The sequence below is a fragment of the Stylophora pistillata genome, chromosome 10 (genome assembly GCF_964205215.1).
Source record: "Stylophora pistillata chromosome 10, jaStyPist1.2, whole genome shotgun sequence".
NCBI classification, from domain to species: Eukaryota; Metazoa; Cnidaria; class Anthozoa; order Scleractinia; family Pocilloporidae; genus Stylophora; species Stylophora pistillata.
The window spans coordinates 25,115,722-25,139,851 of NC_142528.1; the positions used below are offsets into that span (position 1 = coordinate 25,115,722).

At 37.8% G+C, this 24,130-nt stretch overlaps 3 protein-coding genes across 3 annotated transcripts; 1 reads left to right on the forward strand and 2 right to left on the reverse strand.

Moving 5' to 3' along the window:
* Positions 1-1,125: 1,125 nt before the first annotated feature.
* Positions 1,126-5,435, reverse strand: LOC111340410 (E3 ubiquitin-protein ligase ZNF598). Its single transcript, XM_022947259.2, has 3 exons — positions 5,145-5,435; positions 3,600-4,390; positions 1,126-2,388 (listed from the first exon to the last, which is right to left on the reverse strand). Exons 1-3 carry the CDS (start codon positions 5,319-5,321, stop codon positions 1,368-1,370), a joined length of 1,989 nt encoding a protein of 662 aa, XP_022802994.2. The 5' UTR covers positions 5,322-5,435; the 3' UTR covers positions 1,126-1,367.
* Positions 5,436-7,357: 1,922 nt separating this feature from the next.
* Positions 7,358-10,677, reverse strand: LOC148722383 (uncharacterized). The gene is made up of 2 exons (XM_088736716.1): positions 9,819-10,677; positions 7,358-9,597 (listed from the first exon to the last, which is right to left on the reverse strand). Exons 1-2 carry the CDS (start codon positions 10,317-10,319, stop codon positions 8,200-8,202), a joined length of 1,899 nt encoding a protein of 632 aa, XP_088592842.1. The 5' UTR covers positions 10,320-10,677; the 3' UTR covers positions 7,358-8,199.
* An 87-nt stretch (positions 10,678-10,764) lies between these two features.
* Positions 10,765-23,811, forward strand: LOC111340406 (cytochrome b-c1 complex subunit 2, mitochondrial). Its single transcript, XM_022947254.2, has 20 exons — positions 10,765-10,922; positions 11,075-11,176; positions 12,449-12,598; positions 12,740-12,804; positions 13,027-13,083; positions 13,440-13,500; positions 14,772-14,835; positions 16,121-16,154; positions 16,991-17,054; positions 17,438-17,495; positions 17,946-18,044; positions 18,617-18,680; positions 18,926-18,965; positions 19,173-19,228; positions 19,674-19,716; positions 20,449-20,529; positions 20,655-20,731; positions 21,373-21,445; positions 22,771-22,851; positions 23,502-23,811. The coding sequence occupies exons 1-20, from the start codon at positions 10,860-10,862 to the stop codon at positions 23,586-23,588; spliced, it is 1,419 nt and encodes a 472-aa protein (XP_022802989.2). The 5' UTR covers positions 10,765-10,859; the 3' UTR covers positions 23,589-23,811.
* The last annotated feature ends 319 nt before the right edge of the window (positions 23,812-24,130 follow it).

Sequence of the window (24,130 nt, forward strand, 5' to 3'; positions counted from 1 at the left end):
CATCATGAAATCTAATGAAATCCATTGAAATCTTGAGACGAATGTTTTCTTTGAAAAAAGAGCATGGCTGAATTGTTTTGAACTGTTTGAATAGCAAATTGTACTCAGTAGATCCAAAGATATAATTTTTTCAGTTCTTTGCCATGACAACACAAAAGATGATAAACTTTGAATTGCTTCAAATGTTACTTAGAATAGGCATGTGATCACACTGTTTCCTGGTGCTGTTTGTTTCAAAGTAGTACAGACAATAACATCTTGCATGTTTCACTATCATTTCAGGGTGGTGCATGAAAAAACAAAGCTTTACCTTATAGAAATAACTCAATAGGTGTGGTCCGCACATCATCAGTGCATCATGAAAGGACAAATGTTTTCTTTAAAGAGAGAGCATGTTTGAATTGTTTTGGAAGTTTGAACAGCAACTCGTGCTCAATAGATCCAAAAATTTAATTTTTTTTTAGTTCTTTGCCATGACACCACAAAAGATAAAAAACTTCTCAAATTAACTTCGCTTTTCCCTGCACATCAAGGAAACTTTGGAAGAAAAATTTTATTTGAAAAGAGAGCATTTTACTATTTCAACTGGTGATCATTGCCTGAAAGAGCTGCTAATTTCAGGTGAGCAATACTTTGAGTTTAACAGGGTGACCCTATTCAATCAAATGATGGAATGGTGGAATACCCTCCAATGCAGAATGACTTGTTGCATGAAACAAGTCTCACAAACATGGAATTGCAATGAAATAAGTGAGTAGTTTATGGTCAACAGGAAAAATAAAAATTAAAAGAAGCCTAGTTTAAACATTATGGGGGCCTAGAGAATACACTGCTGGAGGAACAGTAGCCCCTACAAGTTACTATTACTATTAATATAATTATAATTATCTGTTACCATTTAATTATTGGTTGAATGTCAATTAGTCCCTTTATTCTTGAATCATCTATCTCTTGCAAAACAGGGTACTCATAAATATGTTGGATGTGGCAGCAGTAGCCATCTGCAGTCTTAACTGCCTATTTTTTTAATGCCATAACATGCTTCCTTAAAAGTCTGGGATAGCTGAAAAGTGCAAGACTCTGATTAGACAGGGAGGAGCATAAAACACTAAATTGACACAAAACAAAAATTGAAACTTTTAATACTTTAATGGTAGAGCCCTAAGGTACCAACCACTAATAGTGTTTATGTACTATACATGTATCTATAAAACTATAACTTTTTTAAAACTCAAACAATTTTATTAATGATGTAACACAATACGACTGTAAGGTCGAATGTCCTCAAAATAGGAAAAGACAGAAGATAAACTGCAAATCACCCTTAAAAGACGATAAAACTAGGCACGATTTTGTAGAAAAGGAACTTATTTTCCTCGAATCCATGCTTCTTTGAGCATAGTGGCATTTTTTGGTGCTTTATATCTTTGCTGATAAGATGGTTTAGATGCTGCAGGCAATGCTGGAAAATCTCTTTCAGATATACCACCAATGTTTGTCTCCACATTCCACGCAGTGGCACCAGTTTGCCACACCCCAGACATTTGTGGCTTTTTGTTCACCATTCCAGCTTTATTTTTATGCCCTTGATGCTTTTCCATAATTTTAGCATCTTGATGGGCAGCTAACAGTTCTTTTCGTTTATCAGGATCAGGCAATAAATCTACCAGTTCTGTAAAAACTTGGGAAAAGTTTGACTCAAATAATTCACAACACTGAGCATAATACTCTTCTGCTGAACAAAAACTTTTACGAAACTTTCCAGATAATTCCTTAAACTCTTCAAATTTGGACTTATATCCTAATAAACCTCTAATTTTATCCACTAAAGCTTGATTTCTCTCTTGCACACTACTGTTTGCTTTGACCTCTGTTTTAGTGATTGTTGGTTCTTGTAAAGGTGCAACGTTTTCTTTAACCTTCTCCTTAGAGGTTGGCTCAAAGAGTGTCTGAAAACCAGGAGGGGGCTTAGCACGAGAAGTCTGCTGTGTTACAGCTAAAGGGGGAGGCTGACGAGCTGGTGAAGCAAATCCTGGAGGTACGGTGGGTGATGGTTCAAATCTTTCACCAGATGTAGACAGAGAGGGGAAGTCATCAACAGAGTATGGTTGAGTAGAAGCAGAAGCATATGTAGTTGGTTTACTGGGTTTGCTACCTTTCTTGAACCCTTCATCAACATTTGTAACCTCTAGAGAACCTAGCGAAGCTGGAAATTGAGCTAATGCTTCTGTTTCATTGTCAGGTAGCCCTCCAACTGCTCCCTTTTCCTCTGGCTTGTGCTTCTTAGGTTCTTGTGGCTTAGATGAGGGTGAGGGAAGCTGTGAAGGGTCCCTTGCAGATTCACTCAAAGAAAGGGCCATGGCAGTCTGTAACTCCAAAGCTACTTTCCTAAAATAAGGAGATACAGGTGAAAAAGTAAAAAATGTAATGACAGTCCCTACAAGAAAAAACAGATGGAATATCATTTACATACTAACACCAAAATAAGGGAGTCATAACATAATATGACAACTGAAACTATTACCAAATAGTAGATGAGTGCCAGAGCACCAGCAAACATTGCTGCTATACTACAGTGTAGTCTTATTTCTCTGGGTAGGATTCTCTCCACCAGATTTTGGTATCGCCATACACTACCAGTCTACATACTGTAAGAAAATACTGCTAAATACGATTCAGGTTTCTGCTGCATGAAGCAGCTAGGAGTGCTCCTACTGCTGCTGGATGAAATGTCACTACATTGATAGTTATGCCCTCACATTTTGCCAAGTTAATTTGACAATCTGCTGGTGGCAATTTGTGCCTCTGAGTGGAGAAAGTGGATGGGTTGTAAAGTATGTTGCTAAGAACACAATGCGATGAACCTTGTCTAGATTGTTACCACAAATTTTGCGACTCACAGTACACAGTGTTGACTGTAAGGCCCTCATGGAACAAGGGTTGAACTTTGTGAGAGAAGCCAATTTGTGCAAATAATCAAGTACTTGCCTAATTTTAAGATATTTCTTACAACTTATAAGATCTTAAATGAGCAATCTACTAGTTATTTAGAACCTATTATACAAGAATACCACCCATGAAGAACACTGAGATCATCAACTCGCTTACAGTTATGCATCCCACCTATTAAATCCAATTCCTATGGTGGACGCGCTTTTCAGTAACTGCACCGAAACTATGGAACTCAATTCCTGAATATATTAAAAGAGCGGAAACAGTAGAAACATTCAAAACTAGGCTTAAGACATTTTTGTTTAAAAAACATTACTGTTAATTAATTACTTATTCTTATGTCTTAATAATCTGTTGTTAGGCGCATTGAGATTAGAAATGCGCCCTATAAGCATCTATTTATTATTGTTATTATTATTATATCATTTATTATTGCTTTGCAGATGCAGCTAAAAAACACCTTTGTGAAGTCATCCCAATAATGCAGTTACTGGACAAGGCTCTCAGAATGCAATCATTTATGATTGTGTTAACAATAATACAACAGAAGGTAGACAATGCAAAGGAGATGATGGCCCTCCATAGAGATTTACTGATAATTCTTCCACTGGTAGAAGATTTATTTGTACATCTCTGTCACTACAAACCTGTTTGGCCCTGAAAAGTTTCCTCTTTTTCCCCCTTTTTCTCTCTTTTCCTTTCTTTGTTCTGAACTTCTTACTTCCACAAAATCTCTGCCAGCAATTGAACCATGATTTGTCTGAGGCCTTGGCCGAGGAGCAAAAGTTATATCAACATCTAACTGACGAGCCTGACGAGCCTGTGCTTTACTCAACTTTCCAGAGTGTTTTGCAGCCCGATGTGCTTGAAAATCAACCTTTGTTCGAAAGACAGAAGTAAATTGCTCATGAATACAATCATCTTCTTCACAGAGAAAGTGAAAATCACGAAAGTGCTTTCGTAGATGTTCATAATTGGGGTAGTAGTCCTGACTTCCATCCCGTTCACAGAAGTGACACCAGAAATGATCTTTGCGCAGGTGCTTGTGAAGCTCATCATTGTCCAGATAACGCTGATCACAAAATTTACAAAGAGGGTGTCCTTTGTGGGATTTGTCATCAGAGTCACCAACTCTACGGTGTCGTGCCAGCTCAGAACGAGTGTAGGCTTTTAGTTCAAAGCTGAACTTTTGCAAATTAGCCACACAAAGATCACAATAGAACTTTTCATGTTCCCGCTTCATGTGATCACGGAGACGATCAAATGATCTCTCTGGCTGGCGGCTTGGGCAGAACTGACAGCGATGTTCAAGGAGTTCCTTCACTTTATCTTGGATACCCTTTTGTTGGTAATGAATACTGTGTCGTTTATCGATCACAGAGGAACCCCTTCTAGCAGCAAGTTTTCTATAACTGATGCTATCTTTGGTTATGAATACCTTGAGAAAAATTGTACAAAAAAACAATAAGTATCTCGGACACAATCTTTAAAGGCAAAGAAATAGTATATTGTCAGAATATTCCTATAAAGTTGAGGGAATTATTGACATGTTCCATAGGTGTGGCCAATAATTTTTTTAGTGTAATTACATGGGTGATTCGCAGAGCAACTGGATTCTGTTTTGCAAAAAAATTTGCAAGTTGGCTATTTTGAAAACATTTGTTAACTATTATCACCACTTATACATAGCGATTGTAAAAAGAAATGAATTATTTCTCTATAATAATCAGAAATCACCTAAGCAGTTTTCATTATCAAGTATTTACATCAAATGAATGGATTTCATGAGCTCTTATTTTACTCACGGTTCATCAATGTAAAAGGACTTGTCCGTGTGATTCCTCAAGTCGTTTCACAATCAAATCGGAATTCATGGTAAGCAGAATTGTGGGCTCCTTATCATACATGACTTAGTATGTTTCGACAAGTTTTAGATCTAAGGCCCCTCTGCTAAAAATAAGTTGCAGTGCAGTATGAAAGCAACCTGGAGTTGTGGAACGCTCGAAGGAGTGGTAATCTTCGCACATGGCTGTGAAGAATGCTTCTACAAGCACTTTCATTAATAGTTCGATCGTCTAGTATAGTGAGCCGGTATTACTTTTAAATTATATTATTTCAAAAATTCACTTATCCTGTTTATATAACATTGTACTGCAAACATTAGAGGTTATTTCCATTGTAACTATACCGACCTGCTGCAGTTCTGTTCGGCAAACAGGGCAATAAATTTCCTTCCCAAGTACACGCATTCGAACACAACACTTGTGGCAAACAGGATGGTCACACACTCCAACGGCGAAAAACTCGATGTCCTCACAACAAACAACACAAACATTAACAGGCTCTCTTCGCACAGGTTTAGAACTCATCTTTCCTTCGTTTACCGCAAAGTTACAGTGATAAAAATAACAGAATTCCAGCTCATTTGATGACGATCAAAATACACTTAAATATGGCCGTCTGATCAAAGTGCATAATGTCCAAATATAGAATTAGTCGTAATGCATTGCAACACCAGACGACAGAACTTCGTCAGAGGGTATGCGGTCAATAACGTGGGCTCAAAAGTCCTAGGTCTAAAATTTAGCGAAATTACTGGAAAATAATAAGGGCTGCCTTTAAAACCTAGGGACTCTGTTTTCATAGAAGGCACTTTCCTATTTCCAGAGGTTTTATGGAGAAAATTAATTTTTCTTAATTTTTAGGGGGTGTACCAAGTTTTTGAGGGTTGTTCTGTAAAAGAAAAGCGGCAAGGAAAACGACGCCTCTAAGCAACAGAATAGGAAATCAACCATGCGAACGACTCAAAAGTCCGTGTTTCCGCGGCAAAACCTAACGCATGCGTATGGGGCGCCAACCCAGTCAATATTCCCTCTGTATTTCTGTGACCCAGTCTACTTTTGACATGGTCGACTCGACTTTTTATATGGTCAACTCGACTTTTTATATGGTCAACTTGACTTTTTACATGCTCAACTTTTGACTTTTTCTATGGTCAACTCGGCTTTTTTTATGGTCAACTTGACTTTTTACATGCTCAACTTTTGACTTTTTCTATGGTCAACTCGACTTTTTATATGGTCAACTTGACTTTTTACATGCTCAACCTTTGACTTTTTCTATGGTCAACTCGACTTTTTATACGGTGAACTTTTTACTCTTTATATGGTCAACTCGACTATTTACATGGTCAAGTGGTAATCTTTTGAAACGTTCCCTAATGCATTGCGCCCAATCACTAACAAAGATGGCTGCCAATGCTCCACTCTTTGGCTTTTGAGGAAAGAATGGCCCAAGACCCCTCTAGAGAACGCAACGAGTACGGATTATTTCTATTTTTTGACAATCTAAAGCTACTGCTGTCTACAATATCCTCATTTGAAGAAGCAGAAAGATGCAATAACTTGTCTTTTGAGGATCTTGACCTGGCAGCCGATCGATTGAGAACTGCTGCAGAGACCATCCAGTTACTCACATCAGAGATTGGGAATAACGAAGATTTCATTGATGTGGCATCAATCCTAAACTTGTCTCTTATTAAGGTTAGGAACTTGATTGATCAGCTGCAGCAATACAGAAATGGGATGTTAGATTTTCACAGTGAAAGGGCATATAGTAGCCCACCTGATTCAAGAAGGAACGGTCCTGGGCGCCCACCTTATGTCATTGAGGAAGAACAGATACGCTTTTTAAGAGAAACGCATTTTTCTTGGAAAAAGATATCTGATTTACTTGGTGTGAGCGAGAGTACCCTCTGGAGGAGGAGATTAATGTATGGAATGACTGACAAAGAAGAGTCAAGTTGGACTCAGATATCAGATTCTGATTTGGAAAACATAGTGAAAGAAATTCAAGAACTAACTCCAAATATTGGACAGGCCCGACTGGTTGGTGCTCTGAGAAGCAGGGGGCTAAATATTCCACGATGGCGTGTGAGAAATTGTCTTCAAACTCTCGATCCTGTTGGGACAGTTTTACGGTGGCGATCTGCAATTTACAGAAGAAAATACAACGTTCCTACGCCAAATGCTCTGTGGCACATTGACAGCAACCACAAACTCATACGATGGAGGTTAATAACTCATGTGTGCGTTGACGGGTATTCCCGAATTATAATTTATGCCCACTGCTGCAATAACAATAAAGCTGACACAGTCCTGGAACAATTTATTGGAGGTGTCAACAGTTATGGATTGCCTTCTAGAGTGAGAAGTGATTATGGTATGGAAAATTTCAAAGTGGCAGAGTTCATGCTAGAGCAGAGAGGTGTTGACAGAGGTAGCATTATAACTGGTAGCTCTGTACACAACTGTCGTGTAGAGAGGTCACACAGAGATATTTACTCAGGAGTACTTTGCTTTTTTGCAAGAACATTTTCTCGCTTGGAGGATAATGAGCTACTGGATCCAATAAATGAGTTGCATTTATTTGCATTGCATTATACATACATTCCCAGAATCAATAAGTGTTTACAAGAATTCAAGGGTCAGTGGGAAAATCATCCACTATCTTCAGAACGAAATCTTTCTCCTATTCAATTATATACAGCTGGAATGCTTGAAAATGAACACTCTGGATATGCTGCAGTTGAAAGCGTGTTTAATGCTTGTAGTATGCATGATTATGGATTTGATCCCTCTGCCCCTGTCCCTTTAGAAGAAGAGAATTATCAGGTAGTAGTTCCAGAAACAACTGTCCCACTTTCTGGTCAACAGATAGCATTCCTAGAAAGTCACTGCAACCCCTTACAAGAAAATGACAGAAGTGGAGAAAATACATACTTAGATTGTTTAAGAATTCTGTATTCTTTGCTTTCACAGGATATATATCAACTGAACTGACAGTAGTTGCAAACTTGTATTTTGTATAAGAAATCACTACTACAAGCTACAAAATGCACAAAACACAACGCTTTTCATTGCACTTTATGTTTTTGAAAGAGAACTTTAAATACTTATGGAATTCATTGTATGTTAAATAAATCTAACAATATAACATAATGTTTTAAACCCAACAAAAGAACCCTAACATAATTTCCATCTTATGTCTTTTTTTTTACAAAATTCATGCTAAGAAGCCTTGATAACAAGATAAAATGAGTGTGTTCAGTTGTAAGTAAGCAAACCAATCTTGTAAAGACTCAACTCAACGTAAAATTACATAGAAACTGAACAGTCTGAGAACAAATGAAGTTGAGTAAGCTATACATGGTGAGACCCCCTTTTGGTACACATTTATGCTATTTACTCACACTATGTTCATCTCCCAACTATCTGAATTTAAAATGGCCATGAATTCTTCTCTGAGCTCACAAAAGCTAGCATATGTGCTGGGCACCTCTAAGGTGTAGCTACAGGTGTGGGCAATAGGCCTTCTCTGTAGACCTTCGCTCTGGGTGAATGATATTGTCAACCTGTCAGTGACAAGAACATCAGATGCAGTTGTAAACCTCAAAAATGAGGTAAGCTTAGCTTGGTCAAGCCCTCTAATAAATCTCTTGAGGTGGGCCATTGTTTCTGTCTCAGCTGCTGTAGCTGGACTGGCTTCAAGTAGGCCAATAACTTTCACATTACTTGGAATAATTGAAGAATATAATTGATGTAAAGATTTCACATCTGAAAAATAAATCTTGAGGTGGGCAAGAATTGGTTGCCAGCAATCACTTACATATTTGGGTTTTTGCACTATTTCCTTATGAGCAACCTCTTTCATGATTTCTACAAAGTTACTGTGTGTGACTTTTCTCTTACAGTCAAATGCTGATAAAAAGTCAAGCATCTTATCACTGTCACATGCAATATTATTGGCCAAGCAGCCTTCTATAAGACTAGTTTCAGATGGAGAAACATAACATTTGAAGGAATCTTGCAACATTTCAGGGGTAATGCTCCCCTCCCCAAAAATACAACCAGCAAGAAAGGCTTTCCTTAATTTATAGGGAAAATACTGACTCTCAGTATATCCCTTAACAAGTATCCTCCCCACTGCTTCCCACTTATTGCGGTCAAAATCATGCCTAATATAAGGGACTCTTTCAGTCTCCCCCAGCATGTGGGACTCGTAGAATTCTTTCCAAAAGAGGGCAAAAGCTTCCCTTAGGACCCCATTTCCCTGACCAGCCTCTTCATGGCCAAGCTGATTTATTATGATGGCATTTAAACTGGACTTAAAAATGAAAGGATCTGAAAAGATGTCAAGCATATCAGCTCTTACATTTGACCTGTGAACTCTGATGACTTTAGTTGGCACTTCACCATTATTTGATGGTGAAGTTGGTGGAAATATTTCATTAACATCAACTACAACTTCATAATTATTAACTGACTCATTGTTCTCCATTTCTGGCAAGTAAGACATTGGATCTTCAGTCATAAGTAGTTCCCCCGGGTCTGTAGATACAGCTTCACTGTTTTGATGTTGCAATGATGAGGAACTTCCATCAACGAGGTTTTCTGAGAGGTCACCAGTGAATTGATTAAATGATGGTATCATAAGCTCTTCATCATCTTCATCCCTATCTATCTCTTCAAAGGGCTCCAGACATCTGATATACACACTCCCTTGACCTGAGAGTTTTATTATTCTCTCACCATCCATTCTAACTCCCTTTGCTAGTTTTGGCGTTACTAGAGTTCCATAACAAGCCTATAAAAAAATACAGTTACAATCACAAGAATGAAGCAAGTTCTCATAAACACCTTTCAAAGAATGCACGACTGAGTTAGCCACTTAGAACTAGACCTTATCTACAGTGTAGGAGTTCTTCTTGAAGTCTGCCTTACAACTTCATGTACTTCCTAAATTAATATACTCAGTTTCACTATTAGTTCTTTATCTCACCGAGCAGGAGAAAACCAAAAAATTACCTTGAGGTATTCAAACATAATATCCTCTCTTGGAAGTTGACTTTCAATATTTCTTTTCAAGTCTAAGTAAGACCAGTCTCTATTAAAAGGAAGCTGGTGGATAATCAAGCCCCTCTCTTCGAGCTTCACTTTGTTGACGTGACTTGGTACTTGGTTTGTATTAGGGTTTGGAATTATTACCAGGTCTTTGTAGAAAATTGTCTTACTGGGACGCCCAGTCTTGTTTCCTCGTGACTTGGAACTCATAAAAGCACTCGCTGAAGTTCGTTTTCTAGTTGCGGTGACCCCACGTGCGCTGTAAGTTGGAAATCGACGAGCGAGCTCTGCTGCAATCGAAGGGCTTGATGATGGAACAGAGGAAGTCGAAGCAATGTTGGTAGCTGTGAACGCTGCCACATTTCGAATGTCATTATTCTGTAGATTGCCGATGGCTTCGAGGGCCTGCTTAGCTATGGCACACGCCGAGGAGATATGCTGCAAGTCTTCGTTATTGTCGGTCATTTTGTTAGAGTCCTAACGCAATGCATTGTGGAGATTACAAAGTCAAGTTGACCATATAAAAAGTCGAGTTGACCATAGAAAAAGTCAAAAGTTGAGCATGTAAAAAGTCAAGTTGACCATAAAAAAAGCCGAGTTGACCATAGAAAAAGTCAAAAGTTGAGCATGTAAAAAGTCAAGTTGACCATATAAAAAGTCGAGTTGACCATAGAAAAAGTAAAAAGTTGAGCATGTAAAAAGTCAAGTTGACCATATAAAAAGTCGAGTTGACCATATAAAAAGTCGAGTCGACCATGTCAAAAGTAGACTGGGTCACAGAAATACAGAGGGAATATTGACTGGGTTGGCGCCCCATACATGCGTATACGTTATTCAGCTCTGTCACCAGACGTCACACCAGACCGGAAATGCGCCATGATTTCCAAATAAATGATTTTCGAAAACGCGTTTTTGATAACCAGCGGATGACCACTAAAAATATTATGGTCTATTGCTGACCCGGTCTCTTCTAAGATTTCAGTTACAGTAGTAATAAAGGCGAAGATGTTGCCTTTATCGCGAAGGTTGCCTTCAATTTCAAAAGGAATAAGTTGTGCAGCTTCTTCTGTAAGTAACTTCCATCTTTGAAAGTTATTTTGCTGCGTATTTAATCAGCAAACGAGTACGAGATGTGGCGACATTTTCTGGCGTGATATTAACTTGGTTTGCCTTTGTTAACAAGTGTGTCGCTCAAAAATTTGAAATTTAATCTACTATAGAAAAGGTTATACGCCTATGCAGCTTCTCCGCTTAATGAACCGTTGGAAGATTTGCAGGCAGGAGCTGGAGAAGGTGCTGATCTAACTCCCCAGAGTGTACAGGTTTGTTATGATAAAACAAGATGGATTTGTCATTTAACTGAGAGGTGGTACTGAGTAAAGGGTCACTGAGGATCAGGCTTGATTCGTGGAACATTGAATTTCACTACAATTGCTGATATGAATCAGTTAGAAATAATCAAAGAAATTAACCTATCTTCTGTTCTTGGTTGAACATGGTGGCAGTCCAAAGAGCAGTGGATAATATAGAATGTACATGTGAGATTTCGGTAAAACTCAAACTATCCTACCATCTTAGTAGAGATCATAAACTGGTGCTGCATTGTTAGTGTTACTTACTTCTTTGGTACATTAGTCAACAATTAAAAGCTTTTTTAGTCCTTGATTTTTTACATTTGAAACTTGGTTCTTGCAGTGGGTCCAATATAAACTATCAAGGAAGCAATTACGAGATGGATGTTTTCCTTAATCACCTGGAAATTTTCTATTTTTTTTTATGCATTGATGATGTACTCTTGCAAATAAGTTAACTGTTTTTGGGTGGGACTACAGACAGGACTACTGTTTATTTTAAACCATTAACTTCTATGAGTGACCAAGACAGAATTTCTCTTTACATTACTAAAACTATATCAAGCATACAAGTGATTAGAAAACAGACAATATATATAAGGGTTTACAAATTATTTTTTCCACAATGGGCAATAATATCGCAATCTGATTGGCCAATTTGCCATTATTGATAACAGTACAGACAACATTGCCTGCATTAACAAGTCACGCAATGGTCACACACTGAAAGGATCATTTTATTTGACATGGATATTGTGGTGAAAACAAATCAACAGTTGTTTAGCGTGGTCTGTACTCTTATCAAATGTTATCGACTATAAGGCTGTGCCTCACGAGTCCACAACATTTTGACCACTGTGATGACAAGTATTGTTGTCGATACAAGTACAGGTTTTATTATGGTCTGTACTCTTATCAGCTCTTATCAACAACCAGACTGTGCCTCATGATTCTTCATCATTTTGACCACTTTGATGAATTTTATAGGCGATAAGAGTACAGATCACACTAAACCACTTTTCAATTTATCAGGGACCAAATTCTCCAAGCTAATATCTTAAGAATTGTATGGCAGACAGTAAGGAGAATTTGTAGTGAGATCTTGGTAGTGAAAGGCTTAATGGGTAGGGGATTTTAAAATGGATGACTATGGGACCATGACCTGTGGAACTCCAGCTGTATCTACACGAGAGCTCATTAGTATTGTGGGATGAATTTTTAAAATACTGCTTACATTTGCAGGTTACTACTTTGGAAAATGGCCTGAAAGTTGCTTCTCTGGAGACCCACTCACCTAAGAGTCGCCTAGGCTTATTTATTGATGCTGCCAGTCGTCATGAAACACCAAGCACTCTGGGTATTACCCATGCTCTACGTAATGCTGCATTTTTGGTATGTATTTAGTGCTTTGAGAAATCTAATTTATACAAATTTCATCTATTGTTAATGCTTTGAGAAATCTAATTTATACAAATTTCATCTATTGTTAATCAGTTGCAATGTATATTCACAATTCACTTGTGTTGTCTCCAGGGTAATGTGGACTATTCAGGATTTAGAATTACAAGAGAGCTAGAACACAATGGAGCAACTCTAGAGTATGTTATCATTTCTCATGTATTTAAGCCTATTGTTTTTATTTGTGCTCCATTTTCAACTATTGCATGCAGATTTCATCTGATTAACACTTTTCATCTTTAACTGGTTATTCAGTTACCCTGTATCCTACAAATGTGTGTGTATTTTGTGTGGCTATCTACATGTATGTATATTTTGCGGCATACTGTTGATGTCGCTGACAACTCTGATGATTCTTACAGGGCCACTTGTAACAGGGAGAACCTCGTTTACTCAGCAGACTGCCTTCGTAGCAATATGTAAGTACTGATTTGCAAAAATAAAAGGGTTTTTAGGTAAGGGAACATAGTCTTATCTTAATTATTTAAATATGGATTAAATAATTGGTGTTTATTAGTGAATTAGTGTTTATATGGGTATTTGTTCATGACTGTTAATAATAAGTGTGTGAAAATGACGGTGTTAAGAAAGGTGTTCTTGCTTTTAATTTGTCTCTTTTGGTTTATCTGTTTTTGTATTCAAACTGAGGTTGGGCAAAAGAGTAAGGTTGACATCGGCCTGTCACTGGTAACTTTGACTGTTTGACTGTCCATCTGTTGAGAACTTTATCATTATTTTCAAACTAATGTACATTGAGTTTGTCAATAATTTATAGCGGCTTGGTAGTTGACAACCTGGCCAACATTGTGAAGAAACCGACCTTCTATGGCTGGGAGGTGAGTTTTCTGCACTGAACTTGCACATATACGACATTGAGTTGGAGCTGTTCATGATTATACAGTGCAGGTAGTTCTTAAAACCTACAGGGTGGCTGTAACTCCTCACTTGGACATGAAAATTGCACCTAAAAAAATAACTAGGAAAAATTTTGACAGGGTGGTGGTAGTATAAGCAAGGCTGTGCTTTAAGAAAAATTGAAGGGAGCCCAGTGCTCTGAAACTTTGAAATCCATGCTGCCCAACATATGCTTTTTATGAAAAGACTAAAAGATTCCTGAGTTGCCCAAGAGCGAAGGTAAAGTGCCAGGAGCTATTAGGCACTGCTAGACCAGGTGGTACTCACACCTTGTCATCAGTATACCTTTCCATTTTTCTAGAGAAGTTTGCTTTTTTTTTCTTTGATTATGAGAAGCCTGTGAAAGAGACCTGGCCTGGGTTGATTGAAGGTTGGATGAATGTATCTTATTAACCAAGCGCGAGGGCCGTACTGGGAGAATATTGGCCCGAGGTCTTGACAGTGCGGACCGAGCATGGCGAGGTCCGTACAAAAAAGACCGAGGGCCGATATTCTTCCAGTACGGTCCCGAGCAAGCTTGGTTAATAAGAGATTTATTATACGACTGAAGTTCAAAGGGACACAATTGCAGTATCATTCGGGACAGTGCCCGGTCCAATACTTAGAGAATATTGGACCAGCAGTAGAGCATTTTGATTGGTTGATTCTAGTTATTGGCCCTCTGACTGCCCGAGTCGTGTAATAATGCTATGTACTGGATAAAACTCTCTCCGGTGGATAGGACTTATAAAACTATTTGTACAAAATGCAATTCATGTCGCAGCCTGAAAACAACACCAACTCTATGTTGATCTTAATTATTAATTATTGATGTGATCGTTTTATCATTTTAGTACTTTTCGGACCACAGTAATTGGCTATCGCTGTTGTGGTTGCCTGCCCATTATTGTTATTGCTATTTTATTTTATCTGGTCATGTTATAGGTTGTATGTATTGTTGGCAAAGCTAATAAACTAAACTGATAACGCTATACTTTTTGCCATCACTCATCTGTTGGATGGCAATTTATTCTTTGGATAACGTTATCTGCCTTTAATACAATTGGGCCTATTTGTTCTTGTCAAGTTGCATTTCTTTTAATTATTGCCTAGAGAATTAGTATTAATTGACTTTCTCCTATTGATGTTACATATACTGTACCTTCTCTTGGTTTGGAAGTTGTTTTAATGTTTCAGTTACCTCTTGTTGCAGGTTGACCAGGTGACTGATCGTTTGAAATTAGATCTTGCAGTGAAAAATGCCCAGCCACCAATAAGTATGTTCAATATTGTACACTGTATAGATTTCTAAATAATAACAAAATTTGTCTTACTTTAATTTGATCTCGGTGTATTGTATATTTTTACCTTTAGGTCATTGGGTATTGTGCTTACTGCTTGATGTGAATTTAGACTGAAAGTTTATCCTTTCCTTCTATAATGTATATGTCTATTATTTCTGTAATAATATACAGTACATGAAAAAATTATGCAACACAGGTGCAAAGTTGTAACATGGTTGCAAATTACAAGAAACGTGCAAGCGCTTTCAAAATTTTATCTGTCTTGACTTTCTGTGATGCTTTTTTCATGTAAATTATCTACAAGTGACAACATGATTTCCTGTGCAATTTGGTGAAATGAGCACTTGTAATTTTTTCAAAGAATTCAAATTGCACTGGCCTGTCTGGACTCGTTGGGACTAGACAAAATGGTACGAATAATCGAGGGTCTGGATAATCAAAAATATGAATATTAATGAGGAACAAAAACTGATTAAATTAAAAGAGTGACATTTAATCCTGAAACAAAACATTTACAAATCATTTTGAAAAAGATATGATCTACATCTTCACTGTCCTATGTGAATACAACTCTGCTTGTGTGTATTAACAATTAGGAATTTAATGAAAAATGTCTTTACATTGGCCTAAAATGTTGAGGTAAGTCAATTTGTCTTAAAGAAGAACATCGCCTTTACTTCACTTTTCAATGCTGTAGTTTTAAAAAGAATATGGCTATGGATCTTGAACATGACTAAAAAATATTCATCGGGGCCAGAGAAAAAGTCCAATTAATCTAGAAATCTGGATAATTGAGGTCTGGATAAGCAAGGTTCAACTGTACTTATAACATAGCCAAAGTAAAGCGCACACTCTGATTGGTCAATTTAGCATCCCCCATTTGCCCATGGGTGTACGCTGCTGACGTGAGCAAATGGAAAGACTATTTTTCCATGTGCGCTTGTTTTTTCTGGTCACATAAGATTTGTTAAACAAAAGGGAACTCTTTAGCTACAATGTATCAATGTTATGTTATAAAACAAATGGTAAACACCACAGCGTACACTATTGAGTTATGGATGCACTTGGGAGGTTTGCTAAGCACTCAAGAAGCTAGAGTCGCCCGAGGCGATAGCCGAGAGCAACTCTTATGCTTCTTTTGTCCTTAGCAACCTCCTGCGTGCATCTGTAACTCAATAGTGTACGCTGTGGTGTTTACCATTTGTTAATTACTTTATTAAATATTTTAAGTCTACGTTGGTTTTCTTTGTGTGTTTAGATGTTGTGGAGGAGCTTCACAGAGTTGCATTCAGGTGTGCTTGTGCTTCTTAGGCACAGTTGCTGTAATGATTTGAGTTTATATCTAGGGTTTCTGTTGAGAAATGTTGTAGCAGGCAATTATTGTCATGTAACTGGGGAATATTCTAAATAGCAGCCAAAGAATATTCAAAACTCCAAAGTAGGATTGCCAATAAGTTTGAAAGTAGAAGAAAGATAAGAAACAGTAGGAGGCCAGAATATTGTAGTCTTCATTTTTTTCCATCAGATTGTAGGAAAAAGGCTGATAGTTTCTAAAGAAACTGTTTGGGGCTGCATCGGTGGGGGTAACGAAATAATTTGAATATATCAACTAAGTTGAAATGGTAAATTGGCCACCATTACGATTATAAAAGCTGACGTTTCGAGCATTAGCCCTTAGTTGGAGCGAAGGACTAACACGAGAAACGTCAGCTTTTATAATCGTAACGGTGGCCAATTTACCATGTCAACTTTGTTGATATATTCAAATTAGATTGTAGGAAAGACTGAGAACTTTTCATTTAAAATGTCGCATGCACAAATCTTCAAGTAAATTCTGAATGCGGAATCAACTTATACATGCACATATAAACTTCTTACAGGTAAATTTTGCCTTCAATTTTACTCAATACAAATTTCTTGGATGGCATTTCAACAATTAGATAACTCTTCATCAGCATTTGTAGTAAAATGGGGTCAAAATGGCCAGCTATCTATGGTAGACCAGTGGCTGGTTCTGGTTGGCTCAGCCCTGATGCCTAATGTGCACACTATGCTACGTTAAGAGTGAACTGAGTTTGGATTTTGTTATTAATTTGGGATTGCTTTGTGTGTGTCTTTTCCACTTCAGGAAAACATTGGGAAATTCACTGTATTGCTTGCCACACAGAACTGGAAAATTTTCTTCTGAATTGGTGAGAACGATTTGAAAGTATTCATAACATTGCGAGAATTATTCTCCTTTGATGTGATAATAATTATTATTGTTGAAGACCAGAGTTAAATGTAGATCGTACTCAACTCAGTGCTCATAATTTACTTTAGATTTTCCCGCTCAAGTGCTGTTGAGATTTTAAATAAAATTGGTTGAGGACTAGGTCAAATTTTTCCGTAATCACCCTATGAGAGGTAATTAAGATGTTAAGGCACAATGTTCAGTATTGCCACATTATGATTCTTTCAATGTAGAAGAAATGAAGAAGGAAATGATAAAAGAAAATCCTGCTCCTGTGATCACCTGAATTAAATTTTTGTAATATGAAGGTTTTATTGGAAACTTTTATTCATTACCATTCAGCTAAAAGAGTATACTGAGCAGTGTTATGTGGGGCAGCGCATGACTCTTGTTGGAGTGGGTAAGTTTGAATTAGGGATTATCAGCTATGATCAAAGACATTATGGTACACAGGCAGATTTACACAATCATGTCTGAAAAGAAGGCCCAACAAGTCACTGTTTATCAGGATGTTGTTTTTTGTATCTTTGAAATGTCAAGGGTTTGCTTTTTGTTTTGTGGTGTGGTTAGAGCTATTTAGAAATTTGAATTGAAAATTGTACTTTCAGAAGGAAAATTATGGAAAAACATGACTCAAGTTTATTTTTACATTCTCCTGGTATAAAGTCATCAAAAAATGATTTTATGAAATTTGTGATAAGCATTTCATTACAAATTTTAATTTAAACCTCTAAGTATTCCAAACAAACCTCCAATCAAACATAATAAGAGAGTAAAAATATTGCAAAGTTCTCAGCAGAAGATAGTCAAGATAATATTGTTCATAAGTGAAATTTGTTTCATTCCACAGGGGTTGATCACAGTCAGTTGGTTGACTGGGCCAAGTCAACTCTTTCTTTCCTTCCCAAAGGTGAACCAGCTACCAAAGAAGCTGCAAAGTATCATGGAGGTAAGTTAGGGATGTGTTCTAAAGGATACGAGTGTTGTACAGTGCTGCCAAGTTCTAACTTAAACTTTTACACCTTCCTTACATCATCTAGTAATAGGTGATGAGGATAGACAAACCTATCAGCTGAAGAAAGGCTGATAGTTTCTAAAGAAACTGTTTGGCGCTGCGTTGGTGAGGGTAACGAAATAATTTGAATATATCAACAAAGTTGAAATGGTAAATTGGCCACCGTTACGGTTATAAAAAGCTGACGTTTCGAGCGTTAGCCCTTCATCGGAGCGAATATTCATCTATTTGCTCCGAATATTTGTCTATTTGCTCCGACAAAGGGCTAATGCTCGAAATGTCAGCTTCTATAACCGTAACGGTGGCCTATTTACCATTTCAACTTTGTTGATATATTCAAATTATCAGCTGAAGGGTGTGTTTCCTTGACTTAATTATTTCTTAAGGCTAACTTACATGGAACTGTCTTGCAACTGTAAGAGGGCACTGCCAATCAGATTCCAAGAGTTGAGATGCCATAATCAGTGAAGACTGACTCCTTATCTTTTCCCCTATCCCTTAAACAGGAGAAGTTGTTCACTTCAGTGGTGGACCACTTGTCCATGCTGTGCTAGCAACAGAAGGAGCCAGGTTAGTGCAAAGTTTATTTCTCTTTGTTTTGCCTTATACCCTCTCAACCAGGTTACCTTTACATAGACAGTTCTGACGAAAAAATTCAACTATGAATAGTATTGCTTAAAGAAAGCTAGTTGATTACACAAGGGGAGAATTGAGTTTTCTGAAACAGTACATTCATAGTAAGCTGACATGTGTCACCATGTTATGTCCTCTTTATGGAATTCATAACTCATCTAGAACTTTACTGAATTTTTCAGCTTAGGAAGCAAGGATCTTCTTACATTATCAGTCTATCAGGTGAGGGCTCACTCGTCTTAATTTTGGACTTGTAAATCTAATTTTGGTGTCACACATTGGTATTACTGTCAGTCTCTTTCAGTCATAGCTGTCTGAATGGCTGGAAAATGGCTGTAATTTGTCAATGGATTTTTGTAAAACCATACACAAGCTTTTTAGTGAGTAGCTGTCTTACGTGTGATGACTTCACATTTGTTATGTTTGCAGAAAGTCCTTGGGGCAACACCTTACATCAAGTGGGGAAGCAACTCAATATCAAACCGGTATGGCATAACTCTCAATTCATGATAAGGGATAGAACTTTCTGTCATTTAAACCATAGAAGCTGCAGAAGCCAACAAGATAAAAAATCGTGCAATCATTGTAGTATCAAACAAACAGCGAGATTTCAGAGGATCTGATGCTCTTCCCAGTCTTCCCAGCTATTTGAGGAATGCAGCGATTTCTGAATAATTTGAAAATTGTATAGACTGAAACATAATTTTAAATTGTATAGACTGTTTATGATGCTCATGAGAGAGACGTGAAGAATGAAAAGTGCAAGTTTGTCCAATCATAATAACAATTTAGCAATCCTTCTCACCCAATTACAAAGTTTGACAAGTCTGCATGGCTTGTATTGTAAATGAAAGCTATGTAACCCAGCCATTAGCACTTGATACAGTGCACCTTTACTTGGTAACGGAAATGGTCATTGTCCACTTCCAGGCTTCTTATGGCTGCAACTGAATCCACAAGTGGAGCAGTAGCTGTAAGTTCACATTTTAGTTTCTTTTTCTGTGCAACAAATGATATTTATTTGTAAAAAAAAACCTGATTCATGTCTCTTAGGAAGGAGTCTTTTGTCTTTGATCCTCCTCCTCCTCTTCAGGGTGGAGTGGAGATCATTTTCCCATTGAATGATAATCAAGCCTGCATCTAAACTTTAATGTTTTTGTCACACAGAATGCATATATCTTATTAACTAAGCGCGAGGGCCGTACTGGGAGAATATTGGCCCGAGGGCTGATATTCTTCCAGTACAGTCCTCAGCAAGCTTGGTTAATAAGAGATTTATTATATGACTGAAGTTCAAAGGGACACAAGTGAAGTATCATTCGGGATCATTCGGGACAGTGCCCGGTCCAATACTGAGAGAATATTGACCGGCAATTGAGCATTTTGATTGGTTGATTTTAGTCATTGGCCCTCTGACTGCCCGAGTCATGTAATAAAATTTTTTACAGAGTGGGGGGTTTGTTGTGTCTCAAGGATCGTGACTTTGTGAGGAAGGTTTATTGAGCCTGTGGCTGGACATGAATGTTAATCATATTTTAAAACATGACTCTTGGGAAAGGTTTTCCGGAAATAGTGGAACTCTTTGGGAATCGGGCATTTTTTTTTAAATTTTTGCCATTGTAGGCTTAAAATACAGCACTACAAATAAGGTTTCAAAATAGTCAAGATTTCAAAATGGTCTATACATACCTTTTATTTCAATCAGGCATCAGCTTTCAATGCCAGCTACTCTGACAGTGGACTTTTTGGATTTTATGTGGTTGCAGAACCTTCAGATGTATCCCAGGTACAAATTAGTTGGTTTCTTGGCTAATTAGAAAAGGTTTATATAGTTTGATTTTTTGTTTTCCAACTAAAATTATTTTGGGTTAATTTTAATTCTTTTTTTTTTTTTTTTTTTTTAACCTACAGGTTATGAAATCAGTCATTGGCCAGTTTTCCAAAGCAGCCAAGGGAGAGATCTCTGATCAAGAAGTTGCCAGAGCAAAGTGAGTCATGTTAAAAATGATATGGGGGTGACTTACTATAGCTATTCTCTCCACTCCCAGTGGCGAATTGGTCCAAGGAAAACTGTCTGCCATATTTCTCTGTTCAAGGTTATCTTCTCAGCTACATATGGATCCAGGGGTAGCCTGCCTTGCCTGCCTCGTTTTCCCCAGTTCTTCTGCAGCTGTTCCAGGGACAATCTTGACTCCTGTGGGTTCCACCTGTTTGTAGGTTCCACCCCAGTACATGCTTGTAGATACTTTTGTTTGGTTTTCTGAGGATGTGCCTAACCCAACTCCAATTTTGACTTCTAATCCGGTTATTGATAATTTTCTGCTAAGCTTTTGCTGTGCAGCTCGTCAATCCTGACCTGTTTAAAGGATATGAACAGGATTTTCCTCTGAGTGGGCTACATCAGTTTCTTACTTTGTTTGTTTTGTTTTGTGTTGTTTTGTTTCGTTTTGTGTTTTCGATTTTCCACTCTTTTTTTGACAAAGAGGGCGGTCATAGTCCCCCTGGGCTCCCCTCTCAGGACCTACCTGTGACTACTCCCCTCCGGGTCCATGATTAAGTTTCATAGTCTCGCTTGTGTGCAATCAGTGAGACCAGTTTTATGTTCGTATTCGTGTTGACATTGCCATAGGAATCAGATGAAAGCACATATTTTAATGAACGGCGAAAGTCAGGAGACGCTGTTCGAAGACATTGGCGCACAGGTGAGTTTTATGCCATGCGTAGGGAAATAGCATTTTGCAGGACTCAGCTGGATCCTTGTTTTACTCTTAAGACCCCAGAAGAATGCTTTGTCCTTCGGTTGTTTAGTGGGACTCAAGATCCTGTAGGTGATGCCTGTTTCAACTCAGTTACGGGGAGTGCATTAGTTAATGGGTTCGAGGTGAGCAATTTTACATTCCAGAGGGTGAAAAAAAACCAGTATCACATCCATGTGGAGTTGAAATTCTCCTGATCGGTTTGCAAGGTTGTGGTTAGGGAAAGGCGCCAGCGCTGCCTGAACTGAAAGATTCTCTGACTCTCGGAAACCGTATATTGAAAACGAATCGTTCGTAAGAACGGTTTTTACCGAGTTTCTGAAAGCCAAATTTAACGCCCAACCAAGTGAATGATAAGTGTCACAGGGAATCCAGTGAAACTGGTGCAAAGTAAAAAAATGTGAAAGTGGCTGGAAAATGTGGCCGGCGAATTTTTACCCAACCGGATAACTTTGGCCATATTTCAAATGATTAATAATAATAATAATAATAATAATAATAATAATAATAATAATAATAATAATAATAAACTTTATTAATGTGTCAAATCAATAGCAGTTTCCCACTAAATAAGGACACCTAAACTAAACTAATCTAATGTATATAAAACGCATAATATATGCAATCCTGCCCCGTATAGTTGACCCTATATATATGCACTACCCTACCCTGTGTAATTAAAATTACCTAAAAGATTAGAAATACAATACTGATAATATAAAATATTAAGATTTACATAAAATACAGTTCTTGCAATTGTCCGAAGAGATTCAACTTTGTATATCTAATGTATGTAAAGCAGTTTTAAATTCTTGTAGCGTTCTTAGTGTTCTTGTTTTTCCATCTAACTTAGACCAGATTACTGGACCTAAGTACCTAAGAGAGTGCTTACCATAACGTGTTGTGCTTACTCTGGGCTAATAAAATCTATTATTATTAATGTCAAACAAGTTCTTAATATTATTCGGGCACAGATCGTTTTTAACTTTATACATTGTGATTTTGGACCTTGATGCTAACATTTGAATACGACCGGCATATCCATACATTTTTCAGAAAACAGGTAGTGAGAATACTCAAACTTATCAGGTAGAAGTTATCTTGATCTAACGCCAAATTCTCCTAATTAATATACAAGGAAATGTGCAGCATCTAGAGGGGAGAATTTACAATCAGATCGTAGGAGTTAGAGAGTTAAAGTAATAAACCAAGTACACATGCTGTGTCTTCACAATAAGATAATTCTTTTTTTTTTTCCTTTGTTTTATTAGATATCGACAAAAGGAAGTTACAGGACACCTCAAGAAGTTGCCGCTGCTGTTGACTCCATCACAAAGACGGATATTCTAACGGTAGGAAAAGTTCACCTGCGAGAATAATAAGGGCTATTTCTGGGGATTCGTTGAGTTTAAGTCAACAATTTGTAACATTTTTAATTGGAAATTGAAAACCGAAGGCGTTTTGTTGAGGAAGCACAGCGCTTTGATGGCGAGGGTGGATTTAGTGGTATAGCGTCGTTAAGTCGTGTTCCTGAGTAAGACACCTTTCTCCCTCTTAAGCACTACCTTCTTTCCATTTAATTCTCATTCTCTTTATCCCCTTCTTTCTCCTTTCCTCGATCAGTAGAGTTGATGCAATCCTGCAAATTTTAGGAAAGCTAACAAACAAGGTTTTGCTGAAGTACTGTGCGCTATGCGCTAACTCATGTCAAGAGAGGGGCCACACCGTCACCAATTTATGCAAAGTAAATGAATCATTTCGACATCCCCTCCCCCCTCATTTCATAGGTTTCCAAGTGGTATTTTCTCGCCTTTTTCAATGGTTGTGGGGAGTGGGAAGGCGGTGTGGTGAAGTGAGAGTGAGTTGATCGTTCCTTTTTGTTATATCGAAGGTTGTCATAATATTTGAAAACGGGAGAAGCTCCTCAGTCTTGAAAATGTCTTCCTTTGGCCTTGTGAAGACGTTACCTTTGCTTATACTTTGCCTTTATCCTCGATCACAGGTGGCGAAACGTGTATTCTCTGGCAAACCATCGCTGTCAGCCATTGGTGATGTTTCTGCAATGCCCAGTTTGGATGAACTGATTTAACTTTGTGTTGACCGGCCCCTTTGAATAATTGTGTGTTGCTGTGCAGTGTTACAATTGATGCAGCCGGAGCCATTGGTAGAGACTTATTATTTTTAACGGAACTGATTGTTCATGGCGCCATTGGCTCTTTGTAAAGAATAGAGGAATGTTTATCAATAAACGCGTCGCCCTGGTCTTGGCGCTCTTACAAGAAGCTTTGATGTCAGGGATGATTTGTTCTCTGCTCTGTCTCTGGTTTTTTTACACTGTTTCTCTAGCAGCGGCGTGTACCGGGTCAATGGAAAAGTGAAAGATGTTATTGCATGAATCTTTGTCATGCAGAAAAATCAAATCGCCATTTAGAATAAAGTCCTTCAGCGCGACATTTTGCACAAGCTACCCAATACAGGAGTCTCCGGCGAGATTTCTCTTGGTTCCCAATATGTCAAGTGTCCACTTGAAATTTTTGAGCAAATGCGTCCTTTAAAAAAATGATAGAAAGAGCGAAAAACAAGCAAAGAAGTGTTGTGTTTGGATAGCCGATTCTATTTTACTTGAATTCG